Source organism: Betta splendens, chromosome 11 (genome assembly GCF_900634795.4).
Source record: "Betta splendens chromosome 11, fBetSpl5.4, whole genome shotgun sequence".
Lineage (NCBI taxonomy): Eukaryota > Metazoa > Chordata > Actinopteri > Anabantiformes > Osphronemidae > Betta > Betta splendens.
The window spans coordinates 11,645,789-11,660,897 of NC_040891.2; the positions used below are offsets into that span (position 1 = coordinate 11,645,789).

General features: G+C 47.5%; 3 protein-coding genes and 1 non-coding gene across 7 annotated transcripts; 1 reads left to right on the forward strand and 3 right to left on the reverse strand.

The window, feature by feature from the left end:
• Nucleotides 1-26: 26 nt before the first annotated feature.
• LOC114865404 (small conductance calcium-activated potassium channel protein 1-like) lies at nucleotides 27-8,569 on the forward strand. The gene is made up of 11 exons (XM_029166512.3): nucleotides 27-4,043; nucleotides 4,164-4,241; nucleotides 4,324-5,197; nucleotides 5,268-5,363; nucleotides 5,456-5,743; nucleotides 6,191-6,312; nucleotides 6,390-6,531; nucleotides 6,604-6,714; nucleotides 6,935-7,062; nucleotides 7,398-7,467; nucleotides 7,567-8,569. The coding sequence occupies exons 2-11, from the start codon at nucleotides 4,219-4,221 to the stop codon at nucleotides 7,795-7,797; spliced, it is 2,085 nt and encodes a 694-aa protein (XP_029022345.1). The 5' UTR covers nucleotides 27-4,043; nucleotides 4,164-4,218; the 3' UTR covers nucleotides 7,798-8,569.
• Nucleotides 8,570-8,656: 87 nt separating this feature from the next.
• Nucleotides 8,657-10,814, reverse strand: rps27.1 (ribosomal protein S27, isoform 1). The gene is made up of 4 exons (XM_029167631.3): nucleotides 10,680-10,814; nucleotides 9,960-10,068; nucleotides 9,754-9,864; nucleotides 8,657-8,897 (listed from the first exon to the last, which is right to left on the reverse strand). Exons 1-4 carry the CDS (start codon nucleotides 10,683-10,685, stop codon nucleotides 8,869-8,871), a joined length of 255 nt encoding a protein of 84 aa, XP_029023464.1. The 5' UTR covers nucleotides 10,686-10,814; the 3' UTR covers nucleotides 8,657-8,868.
• Nucleotides 9,051-9,175, reverse strand: LOC114866328 (small nucleolar RNA SNORA35). The gene has a single exon (XR_003787687.1). It is a non-coding gene; the product is annotated as a small nucleolar RNA SNORA35 (small nucleolar RNA).
• Nucleotides 10,815-10,983: 169 nt separating the features above from the next.
• Nucleotides 10,984-15,098, reverse strand: lrrc71 (leucine rich repeat containing 71). 4 transcript variants are annotated; one of them, XM_029166576.3, is made up of 16 exons: nucleotides 14,342-15,098; nucleotides 13,971-14,102; nucleotides 13,780-13,878; nucleotides 13,516-13,591; nucleotides 13,337-13,423; nucleotides 13,134-13,202; nucleotides 12,874-13,003; nucleotides 12,706-12,789; nucleotides 12,491-12,565; nucleotides 12,283-12,369; nucleotides 12,116-12,179; nucleotides 11,947-12,020; nucleotides 11,831-11,857; nucleotides 11,638-11,752; nucleotides 11,402-11,493; nucleotides 10,984-11,252 (listed from the first exon to the last, which is right to left on the reverse strand). In XM_029166576.3, exons 1-16 carry the CDS (start codon nucleotides 14,412-14,414, stop codon nucleotides 11,133-11,135), a joined length of 1,404 nt encoding a protein of 467 aa, XP_029022409.1. In that variant the 5' UTR covers nucleotides 14,415-15,098; the 3' UTR covers nucleotides 10,984-11,132. The 4 variants fall into 4 exon arrangements, with proteins under 4 accessions (XP_029022409.1, XP_029022407.1, XP_029022406.1 ...); XM_029166574.3 differs by having other exon boundaries at nucleotides 11,638-11,749; nucleotides 12,874-13,033; XM_029166573.3 differs by having other exon boundaries at nucleotides 10,985-11,252; nucleotides 12,874-13,033.
• Between the last annotated feature and the right edge of the window lie 11 nt (nucleotides 15,099-15,109).

A 15,109-nucleotide genomic window follows, 5' to 3' on the forward strand; every position in this document is an offset into this window, starting at 1 on the left:
TAAAATGGAGAGCACAGGAGAGAAACGTCAGCGATCGGGCCAAAGGTTTGAAGATGAAGCCGGAGGTGGAGGAAGGAGAGGTTTTAATTGGTCTGTCACCGTGGGTCGACCTCGTTACGAGAGAGAGAGAGAGATGATGCAGATTAATTTAATGATCTTAACGTTAATGGAGAATTGATTAGGGAAGAAAGAAGGAAACTGTTTTCACTAACCATTGGCTGCACATTTAAGCCTTTTGGTTTCATTGTGTTTGTTTTAATCCACATCAATAACTATTAAGTACAGAAAACTTTTGCCGGTGCCGAGGCCGTCCTTCTTCTCGTTTCACACCTTCCATCCAGTTTACAAATCCCCCTCGCGCGCGTCACGGGTGATTAACGTGCGATACAGTGCGACGCCCGTCAAAATGAATGGCAGCCGCTCACGTATGACGAGCTGCGCGCACGCGCCGCCGGACCGGGAGGCAGCGAGTTTGTCCCACTCAGCAGGGGGGAAGCCTTGAATCAGCCGGACTTCGGTTTAATTGAGAAAGTGCTGGTCTCTGCAGGAGGGCAACAGGAATGTGCATAGTTAAACTCTACTTCTCATTTGTCCTCACGAAATGCTGATGCAAAGGCAGAGGCTGCGAGAAACCAGGAGCCTGAAAGAGGAGGGGGGGGGGGGTGAGGAAGAAGGAGCTGGACTGTATAATAGATTGCCCTATTACTTCTACTGCCCTTCGGAATTACCCCTGTTCGAGGCGGGCTGTCACACACCCGGAGCGCATTCATGCTCAGCTGCACACAGAGGATGGAGAGTGGCCCTCGGAGGCGGAAAGAAGGATGGTTAAGTCACCGGTAAAGGCGCGGAGCGAGGACGTACGATGCGCCTCGGTGATGGATCACCAGGGCATCAGACGGCAGCGGCATCCTGTTGCCGCCGCCGCCGCCGCCGCTGCTGCATTCCTGCAACACCGACGCTTAAACGTGTGCAAAATTGACTTTGCAATTACCCCCGCTGAAGAAAAGGCGCTCCCTGTGCTGTTATGCACCAAGCGCCAGTGTGACACGGAGCCAAAAGCGTAATTCATCAGGCTTCATAAAAGCCCAGCTGCGGAGGCGCTGAGGCGTGGGTGACATCTGCTGGCTCGCTGTCCAACTGCACGCGCGCCCGAGCGCCACCGTCTGCGGCGGCGTTAGCGATGGCGGCTCCGGGAAACAGAAAGTGGGGTCAATGAGACGAGAAGGCGGTGGGAGGAAGCCAATTAGCGAGCAGCGCAGTGGGAGCGGCGGGCAGCACCTTGCTCACCGTGCGCAGTCCCTTCCTTGGGGTCCTGATTGTAAATCTCGTTGAGCAGCTGCAGTGATGGTCACAGCTCTGACCTGGCAGCATTACAGCGCGGTGCTGAATGCCACCATCAGCCATCAGGGCTGCTGTGCTGTGTGCTTTTAATTACTCCGCTGATTGGATTAGGGCCTCTCCTCCGCTGACACGTCCCCTCCACTTAATAGGATGTTATCGACAAAGCCAGCACATACATCCACTTGCCTGTGACGTCTTATTTGTCAGAGTGGCCCTTTTTGGTCTTGAATGGAGTGGAGTAGATGAATCGACGGTTCCGTCCGGTCACAGCGACCTGTGGAGCGGCTGGATGACGGAAAATGTGCAAACGCAGCGGGGATGACGGGGCTGGAGGGAACATTTGGGGGGAATTTCACGAGGACTGGATCGAGGCTGGAGTCTGTGCATCGGGCACAAACGCAGACACCGTGGGTCAAATGCTGCCTCTGAGCTGCACCACAGACTCATCACCTCCAGTAATTCATTCCGACGAAGCCCCAAATAACTATTAGCGCACAAATAAGGCTTTTAATAATTCAATAAGCCATAAACCATAATAAAACAATGAAAGGCCTTGAATATTTTAAATCTATTTATGGACTTGTGAAGACATGCACGTGTCTCCACTTAGTGCTGTGTGTGAGTGATGGTTGAGCCGCGCACGCTCTTTCCCACTTTTGCTAAATTAAGCGGCGATAATCGCTCTGTCTCCTGGTTGTAGCTCCATATTTCACAGATTAGCGCCGTTTGTGCCTCCGGCTGAACTTGGCTAAAAATACTGAGCTGCTGATGTTTCCGGGAGCTACACAGACGTCCTGTAAGCTTTTTTATTGCAGCCTTTGACTAATCCAAACAACGGAGCCGTGATTTTCCCCGCGTCTCCTCGTCTCACAGACAGAGACGCTGCCGCCGGTCGGCGCTTGTTTATCCTTTGACTGAGGCTCCGCTGCAGATCACACAGAAGCAATTAAGAGCCTGACCACAAGATGAACTCAATAACGTCCAGGGCACGAAGCAGATTTGCCATTTACCAGGCACAGCAATTAGGGGATTGGGAATATCCCGGTTTAATTCTACTTTCTTAGCCGCCCGAGGAAGATTTGCAATATAGGAGACTAATTGAAGGCCTGGTGGCCAGCGGCCACAGAAGCAGAACTGACACAGTCACACACACTCCCACTACAGCAGCCGGGATTTACAAGCGCTCGGCTAAAGGCTTGAATTAATTTGAAGCCTTGCAGATGTGCATATATCCTGTCAGCATCCCGCTATTAAAATGACAACATAATTTAAGCGCGCTCGTGGCCCGTGTTTATCAGCCACCCCGGCAAGAGTCCTGTGCCGGAGTGTGAGACGCCATCTGCGTTTATCAGCCGCGGTCCACGCGGCCGTGGAGCTGACAGCCGCCGGCAGCTTCCTGTCTGCGGAGCATCGCGCCCAGACAGCAGCATCTGTCTCCGAGCAGGAGCATAATTCATCTATTTTACATCTGGAGGGACGTCTGAGGGGGTAAAAACCACGCTAAGTGACCGTGGTGCGCTCCACCGGCACCCCCCCCCCCCCACACACACACACGCATACGCGCGCTCCCGTCCTCTCTGCCCGTCTTTAAATACACGCTGTCCCCAGATTAGATAATACTGCTTTTCATCCCGCTACTATCCGGATGCTAACCCTCCCTTTGCTCCGTGGGCCCTTCTATCTGGAGCGAACTCTATTATCTTCAGACCCATCTGTCACGAGGATTTAGATAAATAAATGATGCCGAATGTCATTGTTATGACTTTAAAGCTTAATACTGCGCCCTGCTCTGTGCATATTGTTTGATTGTGGGGTGGCATATTTGATATTTCATAAGCTCATAAGTATCAGCTCGATGCCTCTCTTGATTAATCTGCGGTGCTAAGCTGCTGAATTGATACTGAGAACAGATTTTACTTTTATTTTTTTGAAGATTAGATTGATTTAGAAATGAAAAAAACTTGGTATAGTCCATTTGGATTTGGATTTCCACCACAACAATAATTGTACCAGTTTTTGGAATTGCAAATAGAAAGTGATGGAGCATTTCCTACATTTGGAGCTGCTTTATGACACCAACGTATAGACACACACACGCACACACACACACACACACACACACACACACACACACACACACCAACGTGCACACGCAGGGAGGGGAAAATCTGCCAATCCCGGCTAAAACAACCCCGACAGATGACTCATTCTTTGCCTTTGCTCCATGTAACATCTGCAACTTAGAGTCTTTGCGCTCATTAAGCCCCTCCAGCTTTAAGAAAGACGCCCTGATGGCGGACGGCTGCAGCAGGAAACAGGGCCAGCGGTGGGAATAAACGCCTAAAATGTAAAGGGAATCCACGGAATATCGTCGTGTCTGCTTCTTCAAGCTCAGGGCGTACGCTGCTCATGGGTTGCTGGAAAGTCCTCACGTCCCGTTGATCCCAGTGACGCTGTGTGGAGTGTTTTTGACCTGACCTCCCTGGAGCTCACTGCCGTTTGCGGCTTCGTCCGTTTTTAACTGCAAAGCTTTAATGCTGACACTTTCCCCAACGGTGGCGACGCATCGGAGTCCTTATGGAAGTTGCAACGGGATTTTACGTGGACGACGTCTCTGTGATTCAGCCGGACGTGACCTTCAAGACCATAGGAAGATTGAATCCTAAAACGCCATAAAACAGTGAAGGCCTGGAGGCTGGAAGGTAGGAGATGCAACGAGAGGCCAGAGGAGTAAATGACTGATTATTATAAGAAATAAATCCTGAAACAAACATTGTTTAACTGGACATATTACTGTAAAATGTGGTTTTGCTGCTTTCCAGATGTTCAAAACTCAAAACATCGTCTTTTAAAAGCACATTACAGACAGAAAGCAAAATGAATACAAGCAAATCTAACAGGTAAAAGCAAACAGCTGCTGAGTTCCTTCACGTGTGGTTTTGGCCTGTTTCGCTAACGTCTGTTTGTCTGTCGGTCTCCAAGATTCTGTGAATCGTCCCCTTTGAACCCCCACGCCATGGAGCACTCGCCCTCCATGAACCTGTCGGGGATGGACGGCGACGAGGTGGAGGACCAGCGCCCCCTCCTGCCGCCCAGGATGGTCCCGCCGCCGCAGGCCTGCGCGCCCCAGTGCGGCATCCACCACAGCGTCCAGACGTCCCTGGACCACAGCGTGTGGCTGGACAGGACCCAGGCCATGGCCACCACCCCGCTGTACAACGGCCACCTGTACGTCACGCCGTCGCCCCGCTGCAGCAAGAGGGCCGACAAGGCCAAGGGCAAAGACAAGAAGGGGGAGAAGCGGGCGGGGGGGAGGGGGCAGAATCCGGCCCAGAAGGAGCGCAACCACCAGTGCAAGGCCAAAGCGGCCCACAGGCTCCAGGAGAAGGTGACCTCCTTCACCGACATCCCCATCACGCCCTGCGGCTCGCCCTTCAAGGGCCCCTGCCGCTCGCACCTGGACTTCAAGGACGTGGAGGGCAGAGGTCGCCGCAACGTCTCCCTGGAGATGCACGACCGGCAGACGCTGCCGGAGATCATCATCACCAGCAAGGACGACGACGGCCCGCCGCACGCCGAGTACCGCCCGGACCCGGCCGAGGGCAAGGGCCTGCTGCCCGGCGCCGAGTGCCCCGGCCCGAGCCCCGGCGCCACGCCGCCGGCCAGTCCCAAGCGCAAGCTGAGCGCCAAGGACGACCGCTACTGGAAGACGCACAACATCGGGTGGCGGCTGCTCCACCGCAGGGCGCTGTTCCTGCGGCGGCAGCGGCTCAACGACTGCGCGCTGGCGCTGGGGATCTTCGGCGTGGTGATGATGGTGATGGAGACGGAGCTGTCGTGGAGCGTGTACAGCAAGGTCAGCGCGGGCGTTGTTGGGGGGGGTCGGGGCGCGTGGCGGTCGCCTCACGCCTCTCTGTCTCACACAGAGCTCCGTCTACTCGCTGGCGCTGAAGTCGGTGATCAGCGCGTCCACGCTGCTGCTGCTCGGCCTCATCGTGGCGTATCACTGCTGCGAGGTGCAGGTAACGCTCTCTGCTGGTGCTGTGTCACATCCGTGGCCCTGGCTCCTCCGTTCCTCCGCTGGGGCCTCCTTTCACCTTTCACTCTCCTGCAGCTCTACGTGCACGACATCGGCGCCGAGGACTGGCGCATCGCCATGACGACGGACCGCGTGCTGCTCATAGCGCTGGAGCTGGCGGCCGTGGCCATCCACCCGTACCCGGTGGGCCTGGTGGCGTACTTCCAGCAGACCGCCGCCCGCCTCACGCTGTCGGAGACCGAGCTGGAGATCGTGCTGGCGCTGCCCATGTTCCTGCGGCTCTACCTGCTGGGCCGGGCCATGATGCTGCACAGCCGCCTCTTCACCGACACCGCATCCCGCAGCATCGGGGCGCTCAATAAGGTGGGCGATCGCCCGCGGGCCCCCCCCCACCCCCTCAGAATCTGGCTTTGGATAGAACTGTGATGAGATCAACACTTTCATGCGCATCTCTTTATGTTTTATGTGTAGGTGGGCCGAGAGGTCTCTAGACGTGTGACCATTGAGGTGTGACTATCACAGTTTCGCTCCCATGAACCCCCGTGCTTTGACACGCTCTCCTCTGCTTGTCTGCTTTCTGCTAATCCCCCGCCTCATTAGCGCTGTTTAGTGACGAGAGCGACCTCTGTTTCCCCTCTGCAACGCCAAACCTACTATCCATGTATCAAGCCAGATTGAGAACAACTTCCTTATCCCTCATCTCCTCTGTGTTACGTAATGGTAATCTGACAGGTGCTCTCCTAAATAGTCTGGCTAAGCACATGGCTCCTGTGGACCGCTGACGTAATGGGTCCCCTTTGTGATCTGCAGATCCACTTCAACACCCGCTTTGTGGGCAAAACCCTGATGACCACGTACCCCGGCACGGTGCTGATGATCTTCAGCGTGTCTCTGTGGATTGTAGCGGCGTGGGGCTTACACGTCTGCGAGAGGTACGAGGCCACGACGCCAGTACGGGCTCAAAAAAGCTAAATTTATGATTAAATGAGGCTCATGTTCATTCCTCCAGACACCACAACTACAGAGACCTCAGTAGCAACTACATGGAGGCCTTGTGGATGGTCTCCGTCACGTTCCTGTCCATCGGTTACGGAGACGTGGTCCCTCACACGTACTGTGGCCGCAGCATCTGCCTCCTCACTGGGATCATGGTAAGCACCCGTACTGGCGCTCAGACGCCACATGAAAAACCAGCGGGACTCACGTCGTGCTGCTTGTCGCAGGGAGCGGGATGCACGGTGCTGGTGGTGGCAGTCGTTGCCAGGAAGCTGGAGTTAACCAGAGCAGAGAAGCACGTTCACAACTTCATGATGGACTCCCACATCTCCAAGAGGGTAAATACCAGCATCTCCTTCATCTCAACTCTAAGAATTGGCTCTCCTCTTTAGCGAAAACCTCATGTAAAAGCTGCAAATAAGACAAATGGCGGTTGTACATTACGGTGTGTACGGTATTACATTATGGTGCTCCTCACTGTGCAGTAAATAACAGTTCTCCAGGTTATGTGCATAAACATAAATGACTCTCCGGTGATTTTCTGCGTTCTTTCACTAGATAAAAATCTCTGCAGCGAATGTGCTGAGGGAGACTTGGCTGATCTACAAACACACTAAGCTGTCAAGGGAGAGAGACCACACCAGGGTCCGCATGCACCAGAGGAAGCTGCTTCTGGCCATTCACCAGTGAGTCAACGCTCGCAGCCACAGCGGAGCGGAGCAGCCTGCAGTTCTGTGGCGTTGAGCTTCAGTGTGTGTTTAGTCAGGGCCGTCGGCTGATTTAAGAGAAAGAGGCATTAGTCCAATATTTACCCTTCCTGAAGTCACTGATTCTCATCCAAACACCATTTTAAATACATGGTTTTATGTATGTTACAACATATATGTGGACAGGTTGACATTTTTCACATACTGTCTCAAAGTTACTATTAAAATCTTGAACTGAGCCCCTGCATGTTTCTCTCATGACTTCTTTATCACCAACAATGATGCATCTCAAACTAAATCCATCTGACCTGCAGGCTGCGACGTGTGAAGATGGAGAAGAGGATACTGGCAGATCAGGGGAACACCTTAGTGGATCTTTGCAAGGTGAGTGGGCCAAGAGCCGTTCCACGCTCCGCCGTGTGACAAAGCCAGAAGAGTAAACATCAAACGTTCCCGCTCGCTTTTTTGACTTCACTAACGCAGATGCAGAGCCTGATGTACGACACGCTGGCGGAGGTGCAGGGATGCAGGGCCGAGCTGGACACACACATCCACAGCCTGGAGAAGCACGTGGAGGAGCTGAGGGAGGGCTTCCGCAGCCTGATGCCGCTCCTGTCCAGCACCCTGTCCACGCAGAACTCCTCCATCCGCCACCTGCTCAGGGAAAGGGAGGTGAAGTCAGAGACTGCGGGCATGAGCGGGGGCGACAGGTAGAGAGAGGCGGAGGAGGCCCACAGGACTCCATGCAACCTGCCCCGAGGCGCTCCGGGGACCTGCACTGCTTTGGATGCAGTGAACTGATCACGTTGGGACGCTTTTCTAATAGTGGACATGGGAGTTGATAAAACTGGGAAGGCTGTACAGAATTATGTAAAACCGTAAGAATAGTGCATTGTAGCACAAATACTGTAAAACAAAAATGTAGAAATTAGTCATAATTCAACTCTTGCAATGGATTTTTGCACATTTCCTGAAATAACTGGACAAGAGCAACCTGAACTTTTATCAATAGCTGCATTGATTAGTTGAGAGAAAACAGCCTGCAACTGTTCCAACGACGTAAATTCCCTCCACTCAAATATGTTGTCTCATATTTCACGTCAGCGTGTTGTTCTGATTTCCAGTCACAGCAATGTGCCGCTTGAGTTTCTCAGAACATTCGTTTGTGCAAGTAGATGAACAAACATGAGTCATCTGTTCGTGCTACGCAGGTGACAAACACAAGCTGAAGTTCAACTAATGCTATTAATGAAACACGCTGAACGGTTTGTCGTTTCCATGCAAATATTAATTATCTGTGTTTGGGGTAAATGATCTGATCCTCATGTTACAGTAAACTGCAGTGGAGAAGTGACCACTTTGTAATGCTTTATAGACCTCAAGCTGTAACTGGCAAAGTGATCTTTGTCTGTCACAGCTGTAACGTAGAACTCAAACCAAAAGAACCCTGTGAAGATTTTGATTATGTAATAAAACACTTTAGTAAATGGTGGTACTGTAATTTACAAAAACACCTAAACACCTACAACTTTCAAAAAGGAAAAGCCTTGCTGATAGAAACCACACGTGAATCTCTGTTTTAGCCAAAACAACATTTTATTTAGAGAGACAGGGTTGGAGGGTGGATTTCAGCAACAACCGATCGGTCAGCATGGAAAGTGGAAATCCATCTGCTGTCGAGTTCATCCTCGGGTTCTGCTTCGCTTTCGGACCAGACCACTGGGCCAAGACGCTGACATCAACCGGTCCATTCCCTCCTCTCCACTTCACCTCCTGGAGAAACAGCTAATGTTGCTTCCTCCTGAATGAGCACCCTGCCAGGACACAATGACACAGCGCTGATGACATCACAGCCTCAGCACAGAAATCCTGCAGAATCATGTTCAAACAGGACACGACAGCTTTGACAAGAAAACGCAGGACAAGACATTCAGGGGGATTAAACCACAGCAGCAGCCGGGACAAATGTTTGTTCTCAGCCTTCGAAAGGTGGGAGCCACTGGTCTCAACCTTCTGCAAACTGAGGTCAATCTGGCACTGGTTTGAGATTGGACAACTACAGCACAGGAAGTCCAGTCGCTCAACAGTGCAGCGTGTACAATTTCAGTCTGTGTTGGGAGCATATACACGACATTTACATCTGGTCTGTGCAGAGTTGGAAAAAGTGTCATATGTGGTAACTACACTCTTAGAGAGCACTGACATGTTCTGCTGGAGAATGAGTCTCCCCAAAAGCCTGCCTCAAAGACATACGTGGTTCCCTTCAAATCTAAAGTGGTTCCCTCAAAAACTTAAATTTTTCACTTGCGGCAACATGATAAACAAATTTAAACTACTAGGACTACGTCTACACGATTCCTGAACTGTTTGCTGACTTATCAATGAAAATCCTAAACTACAGTAGCTTATAACAGCTACATGAAGAATTATACTTTAATATATCTAGACTTTTTTCCATTTATTAGTTGGTTACTCATGTAGGTGAAACTGCTAGTACTATTTTTTTCTAGTCTTCAGTTTGATGAAACAGATTTTAAAAGTTCTCATTTGTATAGAATCATGCAGAAATTATGCACAGCACAAGACTTCCTAAGAGAAATGAATGGGTGCTCTGTGGGAGAACCAGGGCGCTACCATTCAACTGCAGTCACACTGCAGGACCATACTGACCCTCTGTGAGACGGGCTTTGCCTCCAGTGGGCTGACAGAGGACTGTCGAACAGCCCACACACAGCACGACTGTCTGAGCGTGGCTGAACACCGTCGTGATCTTGTAGCATCCTGTATGAAAGAAGAGACGCCAGTTAAAACCAGTGAACCCAATCAAGCCCCGTTCAAGACGTGGGGCCGCATCGTCGCTCTGATCGGGCCGGTACCTGGACATTTCACATCCATAAAGTAAGAGTTAGGACTTTGAACTAGACGCTTCTTCTTGTGTCTCCTCTTCTCCTCCTCAGGGGATGGGTGCAACAAGTCTTTTGCGAGCTGCATTGAACAATAAAAAGGGGACAATTAAATACAAGAAATGAAAAAAAGATCTTCGAAATAATCGCTATTATTAACGATTACACACATTCAGACATCCAAAGAAAACACTGGATTGTGATTATTGAAGTGTATATTTCGATGACTAATAACTCCGGCTAACTAATTAGCATTGTTCTGCTCTGCTAACGGAACAGGGGCTGCGTTCAGGCTCCACACTGGCCTACATTAAGTCCATTAGCAAACGCAGGCTACGCAGTTTGATCAGTCGCGGACATTTCTTCGAATATTTGACCAATATTGATCAGGAAGTACAAATTATAGCAATAATAGAAATACAATAGTGTTACAAAGGCTGCGATCTAAAGCCTCCGTTTAGCTGGCTCCATGTTTGCGCCGTGTGCGCAGCCATCTTGTGTCACAACGAGCTCGCAATGCGCTCAGATGATCAAGATTATGTGTAAAACTGGGACCAAAACTCGTCGAAAGCCCTTAAAACCGGCATCGCTACACTCGCAGCCTCCTTGTATGACGGTAGGATGCTCCTTTGGCGACTCTGAACGCGCCTAAATGGCACAAATGTGCGTTTACAGCGGCCTGTGCATACTCACTGGCATGTTGGCGAGGAAAGAGCCGCTGCCGAAAAGGAGGCTTTACCGGAAGCGACGGCTTCATATCGACAGTTCCTTTGAGCACGGGCCGGATGTGACGATAGTGGCGGCCATGTTTGTGAGGTCAACGCCGTTTGTAAACCTTCTAAACCTCATTATCTACGACAACTACGATACAATTTGAACATAATTAATGAATAAGCCAATAATTTTATAGCCCACATTTTGCCATAGTAGTCTGGAGCAGCTGTTTTTAGAGTTTTAAATTAACAAACTTTATTTAATAAAGGACTCTCACTGAGATAATTTATTTATTTAATTATTTATTTATTACAATAGAGGCTACAACAGAGTACAAAGAGGTAGTATTTCACTTTCAAAAAACGAACCGTTTTTCTCTCTTCAATAAAACAACAAATAAAAATCTTGTAAAATATGCATTTTGTCTCAGTACTATGCGTTCTGTCCTTCCTCTTCTGTTGGTTCAGGACTGCTAACTTCAAGCGGTTCTCTGAGTGCCATCAGTTCCTTTATCTTCACATAGGGCTCACAGTCTGGTGGGAAGCGGTTTCTCTGGAAAAGGGACACGGAATTATTCAACAAAGGAAATTTTCCAATTCAATGATTTTTGACTGCCAGCAAAAAAATACTATTCAAAGAGAAATTAATAAAATCCCATTATGCGTTAGAACTCTTGCTCAGAATCCTTTAGAAGAACACACCTGCAGACAGAGGCGCGAGAGGCCTCCACCATCACCCTGCATCTCCAATGACGCCAGGAATAAAGGCAGCGACTTCTCTGTAATTCTGTTTCCTACAAACATACCAATTTCATTCACAATTTCAAAACTTGCTAAAACTGCTCATTATGAACAGATATTTCACTGTTCCTGTGACCTGTAAATAGTAAACATTAGATTCTCAATCTCACTGAGATGGATAAACCACATATCCTGACCTGATAAGTTGAGAGAGATCAGAGTCCTATTTCCAGGTAGAAAGATCCGTCCTTTCTCATGCTGCACCGACTGGTCCAGCAGAGGGTTCACTACCTCCACTGCCTCTTTGTCCTGCTGAAGAAGCAGAGAAGTGAACGACACCATAAATCACACTGAATGCTCCAATCAGACAGTAAAATGCATCAACCTCACCTCATCTAAGATGGCGTTTGACGAATCCTACAAGAAAAACAAAGCACAAAAGAACAAATAATAATATTAAAAGCAATTTGATTTAATATACATGTTTTTAAAGTTGTTAAAGATACCTCATATGTAGACAGCTGTTTCTCTTTGATCCCTGACTTCTCACCTTTACTTTGAGGCACCTTTGCTTCAGATGCTAAGAGAGATTTACAAAGACCATCATGAATAGATAGACGACCCTGATGTCAAACGCTGGTGGAACACGTGTTTATCTGGGACAGAAGCAATTACTTTTCTTGACAGACTTTGTGTTCTCTTTACTGACAGCTGTTTTTTCTTCTTTTTTAGATGCTTCCTGTATTTTTTCAAATAAAAAAAGCCATAGTAATAAGACAATATCCACAAATACATTACAATTAACACCATATATTCAGTCAGTTTTTTTAACTTTACATTACCTTTTTGGTGGAGATTCCTTTGAGCTCCCCTTTACTGTGGGTCAGCGATGAGCTGCTGGGTACTGTAGGGAATTGGGCAGCAGGTGCCTAGTGTGTTTAAATGTTACTGAGGAATTACAAATAACAAATCACACAGTATTGTCGACCTAAAATGAGTGTTATCTTTAAGGTAACATAGTTACCTTACAGTCAATGCAGCCACACTTACAGACTCTGCTCTTTCCACAAGTAGCCTCCTCCTCATCACAACTTCTTCATGAGTCAAAGCAAACTTGCCAAGTATCTGAGAATGAAAGTGGTGAGCAGTGGAGGCTTATTAAATTACTTAATATAATGCAATAAACAGAATATAATTTAAAATAACTTAACCACCGATTTAAATGCATTATCTCCCATACTAAAACCTATAATGTAAGTGGATACCGCTGCCAGATGAGCAGCTCCTGAGTCTCCAATGTGATTGTTGGACAGCGAAAGAAAGAGCAAGGCACGATTTAACCGCAGGCCCTGGGGGACGAAAAAAGGAGATAATATCTTAGCCAATATGAGGGGAATATATGTGGAGAATATGAAGTGATTTCTAGGTTATACCTGCGCAATATGTGCAGCACCTGCATCACCAATAGAATTGAATGCCAGGTTGAGTGACAGGAGGTTCTTGTTAGTGGATCTGGCTGTTGAGAGAGCTGAGCCAATCAGGCGGCAACCCTCATCTCCTATCCTATTGTTTCGCAGGGACAGTTGAGTGATGCTTAACCAAGAAAAAAACACACAAAATGAATCATGCATGTTTGCTTGTCCATTTCTGCAGTGGATTTTTATGTGAGACGTGTAACTGCATCAGAACTCACACACTGTCCTCAGCAAGAAGAAGGTGGTAGCTCTGCTGTGGAAGAGTGTTGCCTTCTATTGCAACAGCCCTGCGAAAACCACCACGACTTGGATCAGTAATTCTCTTTGTTTTTGTTCACCACACTCTGGAATTCTGTGTCAAATGCAGTTTGACATACTTCCATCTAGACTGAATTAGACCTACTCTGTGAGACAGGCTCACCTGAGGCTGGAGCACAGAGATATGGTGCTCATGAGTGAGATTACCATTTGATCTGTCAGTCTCGCCTGCCAGAACCTGCAATACAGGCTGGACTAAATTACACAAGAAACCACAAAACAGTGACAGTTGTATATGTGCTGTAAATGGAGTGCCGCTCTCTCCAGGAGCTCATTACTTACTGAAGACTCTGCAGCTGACTCAATGATGGAAGCATCTTCGTTAACGCTCTGGCAATCTGCTCATCCACTTTCCATCCTATATATATATATATATATATATATATATATATATATATATATATATATATATATATATATATATATATATATATATATATATATATCAACAATAACAATAATTTTATTTTAATACAAGATGCCATTATAGGTAGAAAAAAACATAAATCTGGTTATGAGCATTTATATGTAGTGTTTGGTTCTTACCAGAAATCTTTATTCCCTTGACACTAAGTGGGCTTTCATTCTCCAGCTCTACTTGAAGACATGGCTTGTACGGGGAGTTAACCTGGGCCTGATTGTCCTCTGATGGTACATTTAGATAGGTAATTTTTTGCTTTTCTCCTTGTTTCTCAATCAGTGCAGATCTATTCAAACAACAAGCAGCCCTCAGTTACCTTGACCCTCTTCTTCTGTGGTACTTTCAGAGACCGGATGCTTTATGCTGACTGATGGAATATCTTCGATGTCCAGAAGAGCACAAAGGCCAGGAAAATCTATCTCCACGTTGCCCGAGCATTGATATTCATCTGTGACACAGTAAATGTTGTTACCCAAGCACACTATGTTTCATTTGGATACTGTTCAACTTTATATAATAAACTTCTCTTTTTGTTAGCTCAATTGGCTACAAATGTAAATTACAAAATATTTGACCACATTGTCATACATTACAAATAACAAAATATGCTACTTTATAGCAGCTGTTTGCAGTAGCCTGTTAACTATGTTACTGAATGAATTTTACCTAAATAAATAAGTATCTTACCTAAACACATCAAGTCGTCCTCTTCCACAGTTGCCCTCTCCGTCTTGTCTTTCGCGCTCTTCTTTCTAGACATTGTTATGTGAAGTCAATAAGTAGCGTCGAGCTAAACGTAGCCGTGCTATTAGCTAAAAAAAAAACCCGCAGCGTCTCTGGCGTTACCATGGCAACGCCGAGTTCAAGTCTCCACTTCAACGCGAGACTTGTGATCGAGATTTATTACGTTTACGTTTGTTAAGTTTAGAAATAATCTTTAATAGTGTTTTAAACAGGTCATTTAGTAGTTAGCCTACGTTGTCAGTTGGTTATTTTATTAACTAAAATTGCTGCATCTGAGAACATTAGCGTTTAACCTCAACATCTCGCGAGATTTCAAAAAATATTTAGCTTTGTAATGTAAAGCAGTAAATGTAATATAATGTCCGTAAACCTACAAGTCAATAAGATTGAGAGTATGTGTTGCATGTATCTCGTTTAATTTAATTTCTGATAAAGACACTACGCTATAAACCTTCATATAATACTGTAATAAATATGACTAATAGAGTTTTTCTCTGCCATTTGAGGCATCCTAAATTAGACAAAATGATTGCATTCATTCATTCTAAACCCCAAATAAGAGCCGAGAGCTCCAGGCGTGGGCGATCTCAGTAACTCATTTACCACAGAAGACAGGTTTTCATTACCATTAACACAGCACAGAACTGAGCAGGTAACAGCAGAAACCACCAGGGTGCAATAAGAAAATATGAGCAAACTCATAACACACAG